This window comes from Balaenoptera physalus (assembly GCF_965194825.1).
Source record: "Balaenoptera physalus genome assembly, chromosome: 1".
NCBI classification, from domain to species: Eukaryota; Metazoa; Chordata; class Mammalia; order Artiodactyla; family Balaenopteridae; genus Balaenoptera; species Balaenoptera physalus.
The window spans coordinates 160,966,808-160,983,891 of NC_138882.1; the positions used below are offsets into that span (position 1 = coordinate 160,966,808).

At 41.9% G+C, this 17,084-nt stretch overlaps 1 protein-coding gene across 4 annotated transcripts in view; it reads right to left on the minus strand.

The window, feature by feature from the left end:
* CFAP57 (cilia and flagella associated protein 57) overlaps positions 1 to 17,084 on the minus strand; it is a 79,534-nt gene that overhangs the window by 51,345 nt on the left and 11,105 nt on the right. For all 4 annotated transcript variants that reach the window (XM_082424395.1, XM_082424396.1, XM_082424397.1 and 1 more), the window contains 2 exons: positions 15,957 to 16,164; positions 12,773 to 12,925 (listed from right to left, as the gene is read on the minus strand). In XM_082424395.1, the coding sequence (XP_082280521.1) occupies positions 12,773 to 12,925; positions 15,957 to 16,164 (361 nt within the window). The remainder of the gene's footprint in view (positions 1 to 12,772; positions 12,926 to 15,956; positions 16,165 to 17,084) is intronic.

Below are 17,084 nucleotides of genomic sequence, written 5' to 3' on the forward strand. Positions count from 1 at the left end.
ATCAGTTCACTCAGTCCCATGTAATTAATTGTTGGTTTTTTTTTTTTTCATCTTGATCTTTTGTTAGCACTTTTATGAGTTCATCAGTTTTTCATCAGAGTTCTGAAAATGCTTATTCATTCAGTTCAGCAGTACAGTCAGTTACCAGAAACCTGTACTTGTCAGAGTCTTTTCCATGAATTTCTTGAAGATGAAACCCTTTTATAGGAACATATTTGCAAAATCATCAGAGTACACCCAGAACTGTCTGTAAATGACAAAAGACTTAAAAATGACCATGGTAAAAGATTTGATGAAAGTTCATAATAATGCAGTTGACAAGAAAATTAGTTATTTCTGAGATATACATTTTAAAGTAATAACTAGGATTATGACTTATAACATTATACCAGAACATATAAGATTTTTAGAAATTTCATGTAATGTCTGAAACATTTATATTAACATATTTCCATACATATTTCCATACAAATACAAATATAAGATTTTTAGAAATTTCATGTAACATCTGAAACATTTATATGAACATATTTCCATACATATTTCCATACAAATACAAATATAAGATTTTTAGAAAATTCATGTAATGTCTGAAACATTTATATTAACATATTTCCATACAAATAACCCAATGAAAGTTTAGTATTAGTTGTTTTGTTTGTTTTTTTATACTGCAGGTTCTTATTAGGCATCAATTTTATACACATCAGTGTATACATGTCAATCCCAATCGCCCAATTCAGCACACCACCATCCCCACCTCACTGCAGTTTTCCCCCCTTGGTGTCCATATGTCCATTCTCTACATCTGTGTCTCAACTTCTGCCCTGCAAACTGGCTCATCTGTACCATTTTTCTAGGTTCCACATACATGCATTAATATACGATATTTGTTTTTCTCTTTCTGACTTACTTCACTCTGTATGACAGTCTCTAGATCCATCCACGTCTCAACAAATGACTCAATTTCGTTCCTTTTTATGGCTGAGTAATATTCCATTGTATATATGTACCACAACTTCTTTATCCATTCGTCTGTTGATGGGCATTTAGGTTGCTTCCATGACCTGGCTATTGTAAATAGTGCTGCAATGAACATTCGGGTGCATGTGTCTTTTTGAATTACGTTTTTCTCTGGGTATATGCCCAGTAGTGGGATTGCTGGGTCATATGGTAATTCTATTTTTAGTTTTTTAAGGAACCTCCATATTGTTCTCCATAGTGACTGTATCAATTTACATTCCCACCAACAGTGCAAGAGGGTTCCCTTTTCTCCACACCCTCTCCAGCATTTGTTGTTTGTAGATTTTCTGATGATGCCCATTCTAACAGGAGTGAGGTGATACCTCATTGTAGTTTTGATTTGCATTTCTCTAATAATTAGTGATGTTGAGCATCTTTTCATGTGCTTCGTGGCCGTCTGTATGTCTTCTTTGGAGAAATGTCTATTTAGGTCTTCTGCCCATTTTTGGATTGGGGTGTTTGTTTCTTTGATATTGAGCTGAATGAGCTGTTTATATATTTTGGAGATTAATCCTTTGTCCGTTGATTCGTTTGCAAATATTTTCTCCCATTCTGAGGGTTGTCTTTTCGTCTTGTTTATGGTTTCCTTTGCTGTGCAAAAGCTTTGAAGTTTCATTAGGTCCCACTTGTTTATTTTTGTTTTTATTTCCATTACTCTAGGAGGTGGATCAAAAAAGATCTTGCTGTGATTTATGTCAAAGAGTGTTCTTCCTATGTTTTCCTCTAAGAGTTTTATAGTGTCCAGTCTTATATTTAGGTCTCTAATCCATTTTGAGTTTATTTTTGTGTATGGTGTTAGGGAGTATTCTAATTTCATTCTTTTACATGTAGCTGTCCAGTTTTCCCAGCACCACTTATTGAAGAGACTGTCTTTTCTCCATTGTATATCTTTGCCTCCTTTGTCATAGATTAGTTGACCATAGGTGCGTGGGTTAATCTCTGGGCTTTCTATCTTGTTCCATTGATCTATGTTTCTGTTTTTGTGCCAGTACCATATTGTCTTGATTACTGTAGCTTTGTAGTATAGTCTGAAGTCAGGGAGTCTGATTCCTCCAGCTCCATTTTTTTGCCTCAAGACTGCTTTGGCTATTCGGGGTCTTTTGTGTCTCCATACAAATTTTAAGATGATTTGTTCTAGCTCCGTAAAAAATGCCATTGGTAATTTGATAGGGATTGCATTGAATCTGTAGATTGCTTTGGGTAGTATACTCATTTTCACAATGTTGATTCTTCCAATCCAAGAACATGGTATATCTCTCCATCTGTTGGTATCATCTTTAATTTCTTTCATCAGTGTCTTATAGTTTTCTGCATACAGGTCTTTTGTCTCCCTAGGTAGGTTTATTCCTAGGTATTTTATTCTTTTTGTTGCAATGGTAAATGGGAGTGCTTCCATAATTTCTCTTTCAGATTTTTCATCATTAGTGTATAGGAATGCAAGAGATTTCTGTGCATTAATTTTGTATCCTGCAACTTTACCATATTCATTAATTAGCTCTAGCAGTTTTCTGGTGGCAGTTTTAGGATTCTCTATGTATAGTATCATGTCATCCGCAAACAGTGACAGTTTTACTTCCTCTTTTCCAATTTGTATTCCTTTTATTTCTTTTTCTTCTCTGATTGCCGTGGCTAGGACTTCCAGAACTATGTTGAATAATAGTGGTGAGAGTGGACATCCTTGTCTCGTTCCTGATCTTAGAGGAAATGCTTTCAGTTTTTCACCATTGAGAATGATGTTTGCTGTGGGTTTGTCATATATGGCCTTTATTATGTTGAGGTAGGTTCCCTCTATGCCCACTTTCTGGAGAGTTTTTATCAGGAATGGGTGTTGAATTTTGTCAAAAGCTTTTTCTGCATCTATTGAGATGATCATATGGTTTTTATTCTTCAATTTGTTAATATGGTGTATCACATTGATTGATTTGCGTATATTGAAGAATCCTTGCATCCCTGGGATAAATCCCACTTGATCGTGGTGTATGATCCTTTTAATGTGTTGTTGGATTCTGTTTGCTAGTATTTTGTTGAGGATTTTTGCATCTATATTCATGAGTGATATTGGTCTGTAATTTTCTTTTTTTGTAGTGTCTTTGTCTGGTTTTGGTATCAGGGTGATGGTGGCCTCATAGAATGAGTTTGGGAGTGTTCCTTCCTCTGCAATTTTTTGGAAGAGTTTGAGAAGGATGGGTGTTAGCTCTTCTCTAAATGTTTGATAGAATTCACCTGTGAAGCCATCTGGTCCTGGACTTTTGTTTGTTGGAAGATTTTTAATCACAGTTTCAATTTCATTACTTGTGATTGGTCTGTTCATATTTTCTGTTTCTTCCTGATTCAGTCTTGGAAGGTTATACCTTTCTAAGAATTTGTCCATTTCTTCCAGGTTGTCCATTTTATTGGCATAAAGTTGCTTATAGTAGTCTCTTAGGATGTTTTGTATTTCTGCGGTGTCTGTTGTAACTTCTCCTTTTTCATTTCTGATTTTATTGATTTGAGTCCTCTCCCTCTTTTTCTTGATGAGTCTGGCTAATGGCTTATCAATTTTGTTTATCTTCTCAAAGAACCAACTTTTAGTTTTATTGATCTTTGCTATTGTTTTCTTTGTTTCTATTTCATTTATTTCTGCTCTGATCTTTATGATTTCTTTCCTTCTGCTAACTTTGGGTTTTGTTTGTTCTTCTTTCTCTAGTTTCTTTAGGTGTAAGGTTAGATTGTTTACTTGAGATTTTTCTTGTTTCTTTAGGTAGGCTTGTATAGCTATAAACTTCCCTCTTAGAACCGCTTTTGCTGCATCCCATAGGTTTTGGGTCGTCGTGTTTTCATTGTCATTTGTCTCTAGGTATTTTTTTATTTCCTCTTTGATTTCTTCAGTGATCTCTTGGTTATTTAGTAACGTATTGTTTAGCCTCCATGTGTTTGTCTTTTTTACGTTTTTTTCCCTGTAATTCATTTCTAATCTCATAGCGTTGTGGTCAGAAAAGATGCTTGGTATGATTTCAATTTTCTTAAATTTACTGAGGCTTGATTTGTGACCCAAGATGTGATCTATCCTGGAGAATGTTCCGTGCGCACTTGAGAAGAACGTGTAATCTGCTGTTTTTGGATGGAATGTCCTATATATATCAATTAAATCTATCTGGTCTATTGTGTCATTTAAAGCTTCTGTTTCCTTATTTATTTTCATTTTGGATGATCTGTCCATTGGTGTAAGTGAAGTGTTAAAGTCCCCCACTATTACTGTGTTACTGTCGGTTTCCTCTTTTATAGCTGTTAGCAGTTGCCTTATGTATTGAGGTGCTCCTATGTTGGGTGCATATATATTTATAATTGTTATATCTTCTTCTTGGATTGATCCCTGGATCATTATGTAGTGTCCTTCCTTGTCTCTTGTAACATTCTTTATTTTAAAGTCTATTTTATCTGATATGAGTATAGCTACTCCAGCTTTCTTTTGATTTCCATTTGCATGGAATATCTTTTTCCATCCCCTCACTTTCAGTCTGTATGTGTCCCTAGGTCTAAAGTGGGTCTCTTGTAGACAGCATATATATGGGTCTTGTTTTTGTATCCATTCAGCCAGTCTATGTCTTTTGGTTGGGGCGTTTAATCCATTCACGTTTAAGGTAATTATCGATATGTATGTTCCTATGACCATTTTCTTAATTGTTTTGGGTTTGTTTTTGTAGGTCCTTTTCTTCTCTTGTGTTTCCCACTTAGAGAAGTTCCTTTAGCATTTGTTGTAGAGCTGGTTTGGTGGTGCTGAATTCTCTTAGCTTTTGCTTGTCTGTAAAGCTTTTGATTTCTCCATCAAATCTAAATGTGATCCTTGCCGGGTAGAGTAATCTTGGTTGTAGGTTCTTCCCTTTCATCACATTAAGTATATCATGCCACTCCCTTCTGACTTGCAGAGTTTCTGCTGAGAAATCAGTTGTTAACCTTATGGGAGTTCCCTTGTATGTTATTTGTCGTTTTTCCCTTGCTGCTTTCAATAATTTTTCTTTGTCTTTAATTTTTGCCACTTTGATTACTATGTGTCTCGGCGTGTTTCTCCTTGGGTTTATTCTGTATGGGACTCTCTGCGCTTCCTGGACTTGGGTGGCTATTTCCTTTCTCATGTTAGGGAAGTTTTCGACTATAATCTCCTCAAATATTTTCTCTGGTCCTTTCTCTCTCTCTTCTCCTTCTGGGACCCCTATAATGCGAATGTTGTTGCGTTTAATGTTGTCCCAGAGGTCTCTTAGGCTGTCTTCATTTCTTTTCATTCTTTTTTCTTTAGTCTGTTCCGCAGCAGTGAATTCCACCATTCTGTCTTCCAGGTCACTTATCCGTTCTTCTGCCTCAGTTATTCTGCTATTGATTCCTTCTAGTGTAGTTTTCATTTCAGTTATTGTATTGGTCATCTCTGTTTGTTTGTTCTTTAATTCTTCTAGGTCTTTGTTAATCATTTCTTGCATCTTCTCAATCTTTGCCTCCATTCTTATTCCGAGGTCCTGGATCATCTTCACTATCATTATTCTGAATTCTTTTTCTGGAAGGTTGCCTATCTCCACTTCATTTAGTTGTTTTTCTGGTGTTTTTTCTTGTTCCTTCATCTGGTATATAGCCCTCTGCCTTTTCATCTTCTCTATCTTTCTGTAACTGTGGTTTTTGGTCCACAGGCTGCAGGATTGTAGTTTTTCTTTCTTCTGTTGTCTGCCCTCTGGTGGTTGAGGCTATCTAAGAGGCTTGATGGGAGGCTCTGGTGGTGGGTAGAGCTGACTGTTGCTGTGGCGGTCAGAGCTCAGTAAAACCTTAATCCACTTGACTGTTGATGGGTGGGGCTGGGTTCCCTCCCTGTTGCTGTGGCATCAGAGCTCAGTAAAACCTTAATCCACTTGACTGTTGATGGGTGGGGCTGGGTTCCCTCCCTGTTGGTTGTTTTGCCTGAGGCAACCCAACACTGGAGCCTACCCGGGCTCTTTGGTGGGGTTAATGGCAGACTCTGGGAGGGCTCACGCCAAGGAGAACTTCCCAGAACCTCGGCTGCCAGTGTCCTTATCCCCACGGTGAAACAGAGCCACCACTCGCCTCTGCAGGAGACCCCCCAACACCAGCAGGTAGGTCTGGTTCAGTCTCCCCCAGGGTCACTGCTCCTTCCCCTGGGTCCCGATGCACACATTACTTTGTGTGTGCCCTCCAAGAGTGGGGTCTCTGTTTCCCCCAGTCCTGTCAAAGTCCTGCAGTCAATTCCCACTAGGCTTCAAAGTCTGATTCTCTAGGAATTCCTCCTCCCGTAGCCGGACCCCCAGGTTGGGAAGCCTGACGTGGGGCTCAGAACCTTCACTCCAGTGGGTGGACTTCTGTGGTATAAGTGTTCGCCAGTCTGTGAGTCACCCACCCAGCAGTTATGGGATTTGATTTTACTCTGATTGCGCCCCTCCTACCGTCTCACTGTGGCTTCTCCTCTGTCCTTGGACGTGGGGTAGCCTCCTTGGTGAAGTCCAGGGTCTTCCTGTCAATGATTGTCCAGCAGCCAGTTTTGATTCTGGTGCTCTCGCAAGAGGGAGTGAGAGCACGTCCTTCTACTCCGCCATCTTGGTTAATCCTCCGTGCCAGTACCATATTGACCATATTGTCTCGATTACTGTAGCTTTGTAGTATAGTCTGAAGTCAGGGAGTCTGATTCTTCCAGCTCTGCTTTTTTCCCTCAAGACCGCTTTGGCTATTCGGGGTCTTTTTTGTCTCCATACAAATTTAAAAATTTTTTGTTCTAGTTCTGTAAAAAATGCCATTGGTAATTTGATAGGGATTGCATTGAATCTGTAGATTGCTTTGGGTCGTATAGTCATTTTCACAGTATTGATTCTTCCAATCCAAGAACATGGTATATCTCTCCATCTGTTTGTATCATCTTTAATTTCTTTCATCAGTGTCTTATAGTTTTCTGCATACAGGTCTTTTGTCTCCCTAGGTAGGTTTATTCCTGGGTATTTTATTCTTTTTGTTGCAATGATAAATGGGAGTGTTTCCTTAATTTTTCCTTCAGATTTTTCATCATTAGTGTATAGGAATGTAAGAGATTTCTGTGCATTCATTTTGTATCCTGCAACTTTACCAAATTCATTGATTAGCTCTAGTAGTTTTCTGGTGGCATCTTTAGGATTCTCTATGTATAGTATCATGTCATCTGCAAACAGTGACAGTTTTACTTCTTTTCTAATTTGTATTCCTTTCATTTCTCTTTCTTCTCTGATTGCCATGGCTAGTACTACCAAAACTATGTTGAATAATAGTGGTGAGTGTGGACATCCTTGTCTTGTTCCTGATCTTAGAGGAAATGCTTTCAGTTTTTCACCATTGAGAATGATGTTTGCTGTGGGTTTGTCATATATGGCCTTTATTATGTTGAGGGATGTTCCCTCTATGCCCACTTTCTGGAGAGTTTTTATTATAACTGGGTGTTGAATTTTGTCAAATGCTTTTTCTGCATCTATTGAGATGATCATACGGTTTTTATTCTTGAATTTGTTAATATGGTGTATCACATTGATTGATTTGCATATATTGAAGAATCCTTGCATCCCTGGGATAAATCCCACTTGATCATGGTGTATGATCCTTTTAATGTGTTGTTGGATTCTGCTTGCTAGTATTTCGTTGAGGATTTTTGCATCTATGTTCATCAGTGATATTGGTCTGTAATTTTCTTTTTTTGTAGTATCTTTGTCTGGTTTTGGTGTAAGGGTGATGGTGGCCTCATAGAATGAGTTTGGGAGTGTTCCTTCCTCTGTAATTTTTTGGAAGAGTTTGAGAAGGATGGGTGTTAGCTCTTCTCTAAATGTTTGTTAGAATTCACCTGTGAAGCCATCTGGTCCAGGACTTTTATTTGCTGGAAGAGTTTTAATCAGTTTCAATTTCATTACTTGTGATTGGTCTGATCATATTTTCTATTTCTTCCTGGTTCAGTCTCGGAAGGTTATACCTTTCTAAGAATTTGTCCATTTCTTCCAGGTTGTCCATTTTATTGGCATAGAGTTGCTTGTAGTACTCTCTTAGGATGCATTGTATTTCTGCGGTGTCTGTTGTAACTTCTTTTTCATTTCATTTTTCATTTTCCTTTCTAATTTTATTGATTTGAGTCCTCTCCCTCTTTTTCTTGATGAGTCTGGCTAATGGTTTCTCAATTTTGTTTATCTTCTCAAAAAACCAACTTTTAGTTTTATTGATCTTTGCTATTGTTTTCTTTGTTTCTATTTCATTTATTTCTGCTCTGATCTTTATGATTTCTTTCCTTCTGCTAACTTTGGGTTTTGTTTGTTCTTCTTTCTCTAGTTCCTTTAGGTTAGATTGTTTATTTGAGATGTTTGTTGTATCTTGAGGTAGGATTGTATTGCTATAAACCTCCCTCTTAGAACTGCTTTTGCTGCATCCCATAGGTTTTGGATCGTCGTGTTTTCATTGTCATTTGTCTCTAGGTATTTTTCGATTTCCTCTTTGATTTCTTCAGTGATCTCTTGGTTATTTAGTAACGTACTGTTTAGTCTCCATGTGTTTGTGTTTTTTACGTTTTTTTCCCTGTAATTGATTTCTAATCTCATAGCATTGTGGTCAGAAAAGATGCTTGGTATGATTTCAATTTTCTTAAATTTACTGAGGCTTGATTTGTGACCCAAGATATGATCTACCCTGGAGAATGTTCCATTCGCACTTGAGAAGAAAGTGTAATCTGCTGTTTTTGGAAGGAATGTCCTATAAATATCAATTAAATCTCTCTGGTCTGTTGTGTCATTTAAAGCTTGTGTTTCCTTATTAATTTTCTGTTTGGATGATCTGTCCATTGGGTAAGTGAGGTGTTAAAAGTCCCCCACTATTATTGTGTTACTGTCGATTTCTTCTTTTATAGCTGTTAGCATTTGCCTTATGTACTGAGGTGCTCCTATGTTGGGTGCATATATATTTATAATTGTTATATCTTCTTCTTGGATTGATCCCTTGATCATTATGTAGTGTCCTTCCTTGTGTCTTGAAACATTCTTTATTTGAAAGTCTATTTTATCTGATATGAGTATTGCTACTCCAGCTTTCTTTTGATTTCCATTCGCATGGAATGTCTTTTCCCATCCCCTCACTTTCAGTCTGTATGTGTCCCTAGGTCTGAAGTACATCTCTTGTAGACAGCATATATATGGGTCTTGTTTTTGTATCCATTCAGCAAGCCTGTGTCTTTTGGTTGGAGCATTTAATCCATACACGTTTAAGGTAATTATTGATATGTATGTTCCTAGTACCTAGTACTTTCTTAATTGTTTTGGGTTTGTTTTTGTAGGTCCTTTTCTTCTGTTGTGTTTCCCACTTATAGAAGTTCCTTTGGCATTTGTTGTAGAGCTGGTTTGGTGGTGCTGAATTCTCTTAGCTTTTGCTTGTCTGTAAAGCTTTTGATTTCTCCATCGAATCTGAATGAGATCCTTGCTGGGTGGAGTAGTCTTGGTTGTAGGTTCTTCCCTTTCATCACTTTAAATATGTCATGCCACTCCCTTCTGGCTTGTAGCGTTTCTGCTGAGACATCAGCTGTTAACCTTATGGGAGTTCCCTTGTATGTTATTTGTCATTTTTCCCTTGCTGCTTTCAATAATTTTTCTTTCCCTTTAACATTTGCCAATTTGATTACTATGTGTCTTGGCATGTTTCTCCTTGGGTTTATCCTGTATGGGGGCTCTCTGTGCTTCCTGGACTTGGGTGGCTATTTCCTTTCCCATGTTAGGGAAGTTTTTGACTATAATCTCTTCAAATATTTTCTCGGGTCCTTTCTCTCTCTCTCTTCTTCTTCTGGGACCCCTATAATGTGACTGTTGGTGTGTTTAATGTTGTCCCAGAGGTCTCTTAGGCTGTCTTCATTTCTTTTCATTCTTTTTTCTTTATTCTGTTCAGCAGCAGTGAATTCCACCATTCTGTCTTCCAGGTCACTTATCCATTCTTCTGCCTCAGTTATTCTGCTATTGATTCCTTCTACTGTATTTTTCATTTCAGTTATTGTATTGTTCATCTCTGTTCTTTAATTCGTCTAGGTCTTTGTTAAACATTTCTTGCATCGTCTCGATCTTTGCCTCCATTCTTTTTCTGAGGTCCTGGATCATCTTCACTATCATTATTCTGAACTCTTTTCCTGGAAGGTTGCCTATCTCCACTTCATTTAGTTGTTTTTCTGGGGTTTTATCTTGTTCCTTCATCTGGTACATAGCTCTCTGCCTTATCATCTTGTCTATCTTTCTGTGAATGTGGTTTTTGTTCCACAGCTGCAGGATTGTAGATCTTCTTGCTTCTGCTGTCTGCCTTCTGGTGGATGAGGCTATCTAAGAGGATTGTGCAAGTTTCCTCAAGGAAGGGACTGGTGGTGGGTAGAGCTGGCTGTTGCTCTGGTGGGCAGAGCTCAGTAAAACTTTAATCCGCTTGCCTGCTGATGCATGGGGCTGGGTTCTCTCCCTGTTGGTTGTTTGGCCTGAGGCGACCCAACACTGGAACCTACCCAGGCTCTTTGGTGGGGTTAATGGCGTACTCTGGGAGGGCTCACACCAAGGAGTACTTCCGAGAACTTCTGCTGCCAGTGTCCTTGTCCTCACGGTGAGACACAGCCACCACCGCCTCTGCAGGAGACCCTCCAACACTAGCAGGCAGGTCTGATTCAGTCTCCTGTGGGGTCACTGCTCCTTCCCGTGGGTCCTGATGCACACACTACTTTGTGTGTGCCCTCCAAGAGTGGAGTCTCTGTTTCCCCCAGTCCTATTGAAGTCCTGCAATCAAATCCCGCTAACCTTGAAAGTGTGATTCTCTAGGAATTCCTCCTCCCATTGCTGGACCCCCAGGTTGGGAAGCCTGACGTGGGGCTCAGAACCTTCACTCTAGTGGGTGGACTTCTGTGGTATAAGTGTTCTCCAGTTTGTGAGTCACCCACCCAGCAGTTATGGGATTTGATTTTATTGTGATTACACCCCTCCTACTATCTCATTGCAGCTTCTCCTTTGTCTTTGGATGTGGGGTATCTTTTGTGGTGAGTCGATGATTGTTCAGCAGTTAGTTGTGATTCTGGTGCTCTTGCAAGAGGGAGTGAGCGTAATTTAAAAATCAGATAAGAACAAATGTTGGCAAAAATAGAAATGAGAACACTTGTACACAGCTGATAGGAATATAAATGGTGCAGCATCTTGGAAAACTATCTGGCATATCCTTAAATGTTTAAATATTGAGTTACTACATGACCCAGGAATTCCACTCCTAGGTATACACCCAGAAGGATAAAAACATATGTCTACACAAAAACTTGTACACAGATGTTTATAGCAGCAGTATTTATAATATCTAAAAGGTAGAAACAGCCCAAATGTTCATCAACTGATGATTAGACCAACAAAAGTGGTACAGCCATGCAATGGAATATTATTTGGCCATGAAAAGGAATGGAGTACAAGGGACTTCCCTGGTGGTCCAGTGGTAAAGAATCCGCCTTCCAATGCAGGGGATGCAGGTTCAATCCCTGATCAGGGACCTAAGATCCCACATGCTGTGAGGCAACTAAGCCCACGCGCTGCAACTACTGAGCTCACGCACCCCAAGGAGAGAGCCCACGTGCCACAAACTACAGGGCCCACGCACCCTGGAGCCTGCACGACACAATTAGAGAGGGAAAACCCGCATGCCACAAGTAGATAGAAGCCCGCACACCACAACTAGAGAAAAGCCCGAGCACCGCAATGAAAGATCCTGCATGCCAAGCACCACAACAAAACATCCTGCATGCCTCAATGATCCGACGCAGCCAAAAACAAAAAGGAGTGGAGTACTGATACATGCTACCACATGGATGAAACTTGAAAACATTGTGCTAAGTGAAAGAAGCCAGTCCCAAGAGTCCACATATTGGTATGCAATGTTCAGAAAAGGCAAATCTATACAGACACAAGACATTAGTGGTTGGCTACAGCTGGGAGGGGGGCAGATGGGATGGTGGGAGCATAATAGCTAAAAGGCATATTTTTCTTTAAGTGATGAAAATGTTTTAAAATTGATGGAGGTAATGGCTGCACAACTCTGTGAATATACTAAAAACCATTGTATTGTACACTTTAAATAGGTGAATTGTATAATGAATTATAACTCAATACAGCTGTTATTTAGAAAACCACCATTACTGAGAAAGATATATTAAAATCTCCTACGATTGTAGGTGGTTTATTTTCCTTGTTGCTCTGCCAAAGTTTGCTGGATATATTTTGAGTCCATGCTATTAGGTGCATACAAATTTAAAACTAACGTCTGCTTGATGAAGTGAACCTTTTATAAGTACAAAGTAATTCTTTTTATCTTTAATACCGCTTTTTTGTTGCAATGTCTGCAGTGTATTCATACTGGCTTTCTTTGTTATTTAAAAACAAAAAGCAATGGTAAACCTTTACATATATACACCTCTGCACAGAAGCAGGTATAGCAGTACATTAAATACCTGAAGTACACTTGCTTGCTGGGTTAAAGACAGGTACAATTTAAATCTGACAGATGTCTCCAGGGTGTTCTCCAAAGAGGCTGCAGCAATCACATTCCCGGGCACCCTTCCCCCGCCGCCCAGGGTATCGGAGCGCTCCTTACATGGACAACTTGAAATTTGAGTTTCTTTTGCTCTGTTATGAAGTGGTGAGTGAGCCTGCACTCAGGAAGTGGATTAAAATTTTCCCACATGGTGACCAGTCCCCGGGCTGGAAGGAAGCGCCGCTGGGAGACCCACCTTGCTGATCTCCGTCAGGGACATGGTGATGCTGTAGAGCTGGCTCTTGCTGGTGCTGGCGATCAGCGTTTCCTCGGAGGGGCTGAAGCACATGCAGAGCACATCCTGTTTGTCTGACTGACTCGGGTCATTGCTCTGTGGGTCCACAGGAATCTGCCCAAGACACAGGACAGCGGTCAGCAGTGCCCTCACATTGTCAGGGTGTCCTCAGGCTTTCAGATTCTCTCGGATACTGTAGCTTATAGACTCCTGACCATGCTTCCTGGATCCTCCTCAGATGTGGAGAAGGGAGGGCTTGAGGGGCCTCCGTTCCTGTGGGTTTCCTACTCACCTTTAAGTGATTAGCGGCTGAATAACAAGGCAGCGGTACAGGTGAAACTGATCCATCTGTACATCTCAGTTTGAGATCCCCCCTCGCAACCAGCGTTAGTCTAACCCCGACTCTCGCCCAGCTGTTGGGAGCCCAGTGTGGGCGCCCACCTGCACCAGGTACACAGTGTGTGCTCCAGGGCAGTAGAGGGGAAGGTGGCAGCCCTTCTACCACATGGAGTGGGTGACAGGGCAGAGAGAAGAGAAGGGGTCACACAGCTCCTGCAGCGGTCTCAGGGGGCCGGGAGTTCCTAGTGGACATTATGAGACTAGATTTCCTTTTCCCTGCTATTTCTCTCCTTCCACTAACAACCAAACTTATTGAAAGGCTGGTCTGCACGTACCATCTCCACTTCCCTACCACCCACTCCGTTCTTAATTCCTTATAATGTGGCTTCCACCGCATCATTTACTGAAACTGTTCTCATAAACATCACCAAAGCCTGATGCCCCTGCTCAGCCCTCATCTTCTAGGCTTTTCTAGAGCCTGCAGCAGTGACCTTGGCACCTTCCTCCCTAGAAGGCCCTGGCCTCCTGTGCTGCCCTGCCCCTGCCTGGAGTCCTGTCTTCCTATGTACCCCCTAACCCATCCTCATGAAGTCTACTCTCCCTGCCTCGCCAGAACAGCAAGGGCTCTGGGAAGCCCTCCCTGACCACCCTGGGCTGAGTGGGCCCTGATGTTCCCTCAATGTGCCCACAGCACCCGGGGTTCCCTCTGCTGTCACACGCATCACACTGTGTAAAGTAGAATGGGAGCCTGCAGACCGAGGACCGTGTCTGTCCCCACGTCTGTCTCCTGGTGCTTGGAGCAGGACCTGACACATAGCAGGCGCTCAGTGACCGCGTGGTGTGACCTCACGGCCCTCCCCCAGACAGTGAGGTCCCCGAGGGAAGCGTCCACGTCTGATTCGCCCACCGCAGGCCACACCACAGAGCCTGGCCCGTGATAGCTGCACGACGGACGTTTGTTGACTGAATGAGTGAAGGACAACACCTTCTCAGTGCCCTGCTGGATTCTCATCCTGTCCCAGTCTTGAAATTAGGAAATGCTAAGTTTTGTCTTCAGTTCTCTTTTTGGCTCTATATTTTCTCTCTCAGTGATTTCACCTAATGTAAGGGTTCAGTGAAAACAATAGTAGTAAGGTAATTACAATAATAAATACTTAAAATAGTGAAAATAAAGCATTGACTACGTGCCAGGTACAAGCCAAGCACTATGGGTGTGTGTGTGTGTGTGTGTGTGTGTGTGTGTGTGTGTGTGTGTGTGGTGGATATATTGATCTCACTCCCAAGGTCTAAACCACATATCCAACTGCTTCACTTTATCCTTGCCTCTGGTCAAATGTCAACATTCCTCAGCGAGGCCTCCCCAGGTCACTCTCTCTAGAACAGAAGCCCCTCTCGTTCCCTGTCCTTTCCTGGTTTTATTTGCATCACAGAATTGATCTCACCCAACAATCTGTTCATATTTGCTTGTTTACTTGTTGACTGAGCTCTAAGGGCAAGTCTTAGTGTGGTCACTTCTCATCTGTATCCCAGCCCCGAGCATAGAGCCTGGCACATAGTAAACACTCAATAAATATTTGTTACATGAATAAGCACACAAAAGAATGACCTGCTTTATAGGCAAAGTAAACTCACAGTGGTCCCCCGAGCCCCCACCCACCTTGCTCTCACCTCTAGTTTTCGTGCTGTGGCATCCTTTCCCAGCATCCAGCACAGAGCCTGGGCATTCTCCCTGAGAGCTCCTTATCTCTGGGCTCCCACATCTGCTCAGGGAACGTCCTACAGACTTAACCTTCACAAAGGCTCTCTCTGCTTCCCACTGCTGTGATCCTAGACCTCACTGCCTTTTCGCTTCAGTAACAAAAAAGCCTCAGAACTGATTCCTAACGGTGGCAATAACTAGTATCATTTATCAAGCACAGGCGCTGCATCAGTGATTACACAGATGTCGTTTAATCCTTTCGATAACCACAAGGGATAGGCTATTTCCTTAACAAAGAGACACAGGTTTGCTAGATTCAGCAACTCATGTGAAGTCACTCAGCCAGTAAACCTCAGAGTCGAGTGTGACTCATTCATTGTGTATTTAACCACTTCATATCCAATGCCCCCAAATCGCCCGCACCATGCAGCAACGGCAGATTACTTTTCTGAAGCATAATGCTTCCCCACTGAAAGCAGGATGCCTGCCCGTTTACATACACACTCCACTAGCTGGCTTTGCCATCTTTCACCAGCCTGAGCTCCTCTCTTTCCCTTCAAGTGACTTCAGGTCCCTCCACTGGGCAACAGACGTCTCCCAAACACACCACTTGCTCCCTGTCAGTGGTGCCTTTGCTTAATTTGTTCCTTTCACCTGGAATTCCTGATCTGTTTCTTCCTGTCAAATGTTATCCATCCTCTACGACCCTTCCTCAAAGATTATCCTCAAACACCTTGAAGCCTTCCTGGTTCTTCCCCAACCAGATAAGCTCTCTCTCCACAACAGTGTGTATCACTTATTCCCCAAATATCTACTGAATGCTTGCTGAGTACCAGGTAGTTTTCTTGACATTAAATATCAATATACATTATGGGAACACTGAACTTCAAAGAGAAAATAGAATTTGCCAAAGCTCTCTCCCAGGAGTCAGATCCGGATCTCCCTAATTCTATACCCCAATTCTGTCCAACCCATCTTAAAACTCCCCTCAGGACAAATGGCTCAGCCCTCAGCCCCTCTCCCCGCATCAGACGCCCTGTCAGTGCTCTGCTGCCAGAGAACAAATGCCAGTCGGACCCCAGTATTGCTTCTTCCTCCCCTCCTTACCCGGATTTCCCTGCTCTCACGGTAAAACTCCTTCTCTTCCATCTTCTCAAACAGTAGAACTCTCCCTGGCCCAGCAGAGCAGGCAAATCCCTTGGAATAGGCTGCGATGGCAGACACCTGGGGCAGGGACAGCTGGTGGTGGCTGCCAGCCATCACGACCTGCTCGTAGGAAGGGACTGGGGAGGTGATTGTCGGAAATTCGATCAGGCTGGAAAAGAAGACAGCATGTGAAGATAACAGAGACGATTCCAAGGAGATGAATCCTGCTAGGGATGAGAAAGAAGGGCTGTCCTTGGGTGTGGGAGAAACCAGCATGAGCCCCTTTCCCACGGCCCAAATGCTCCCCTTTGGCTGGGAATGCTACCCGAGCTCCATGGAAGATGGAAGGTTATGCATTTATGTGGAAGTCTCGCAAACCTGTGTGGTCACTGTTTTCATTGTCATTATCATATTCATTTTGTTGTTTGGAAAAAAGTGGCTCAGAGGGGTTGTTTCCAAGATCGCAAAATTAATAAGGGGAAGAGCTGAGACTTGGTTTTGTTTTGTTTTGTTTTGTTTTTGTTTTTGGCCATGCTGCAAGGCATGTGGGATCTTAGTTCCCCGACCAGGGATAGAACCTGTGCCCCCTGCAGTGGAAGCGTGGAGTCCTAACCACTAGACCACCAGGGAAGTCCCAAGAGCTGAGATTTGAATCCAGGTTTCCATTTCCTCCCTGCCTCCCTTCTCCTTCCTCCCTTCCTTCCATTGTTTCTCTTTCATTCATTCACACATGTTTTCATTCATTCGTTCATTCATTCATATAACATTTACTGGAGTTATGCTGTGTTAACAGCTCTGTGAAACAATGGTAAATAAGTTGACACAGTTCCTGCCCTGAGAAGCTGATGGTCTAGGGGGCATGTGATAAGGACTGTTAAGGGCAGCTGAGTAGGATGGGAGCATCCAGTCAGCAGCTAACAAGGGTTTTCTGAGGACAGTTACAGAGAAGGACCACCTATCTGAGATGAGCAGAGGCTGAGAGCTCCCAGTTGAGATGTGAAGGACAAAGAGGACTGTGTCAGGCATGTGTCTATGTCGAGGCGAGTGGGGTCAGGGTGGGGGCAGACCAAGCCCAGAAGCAGGAGAGTG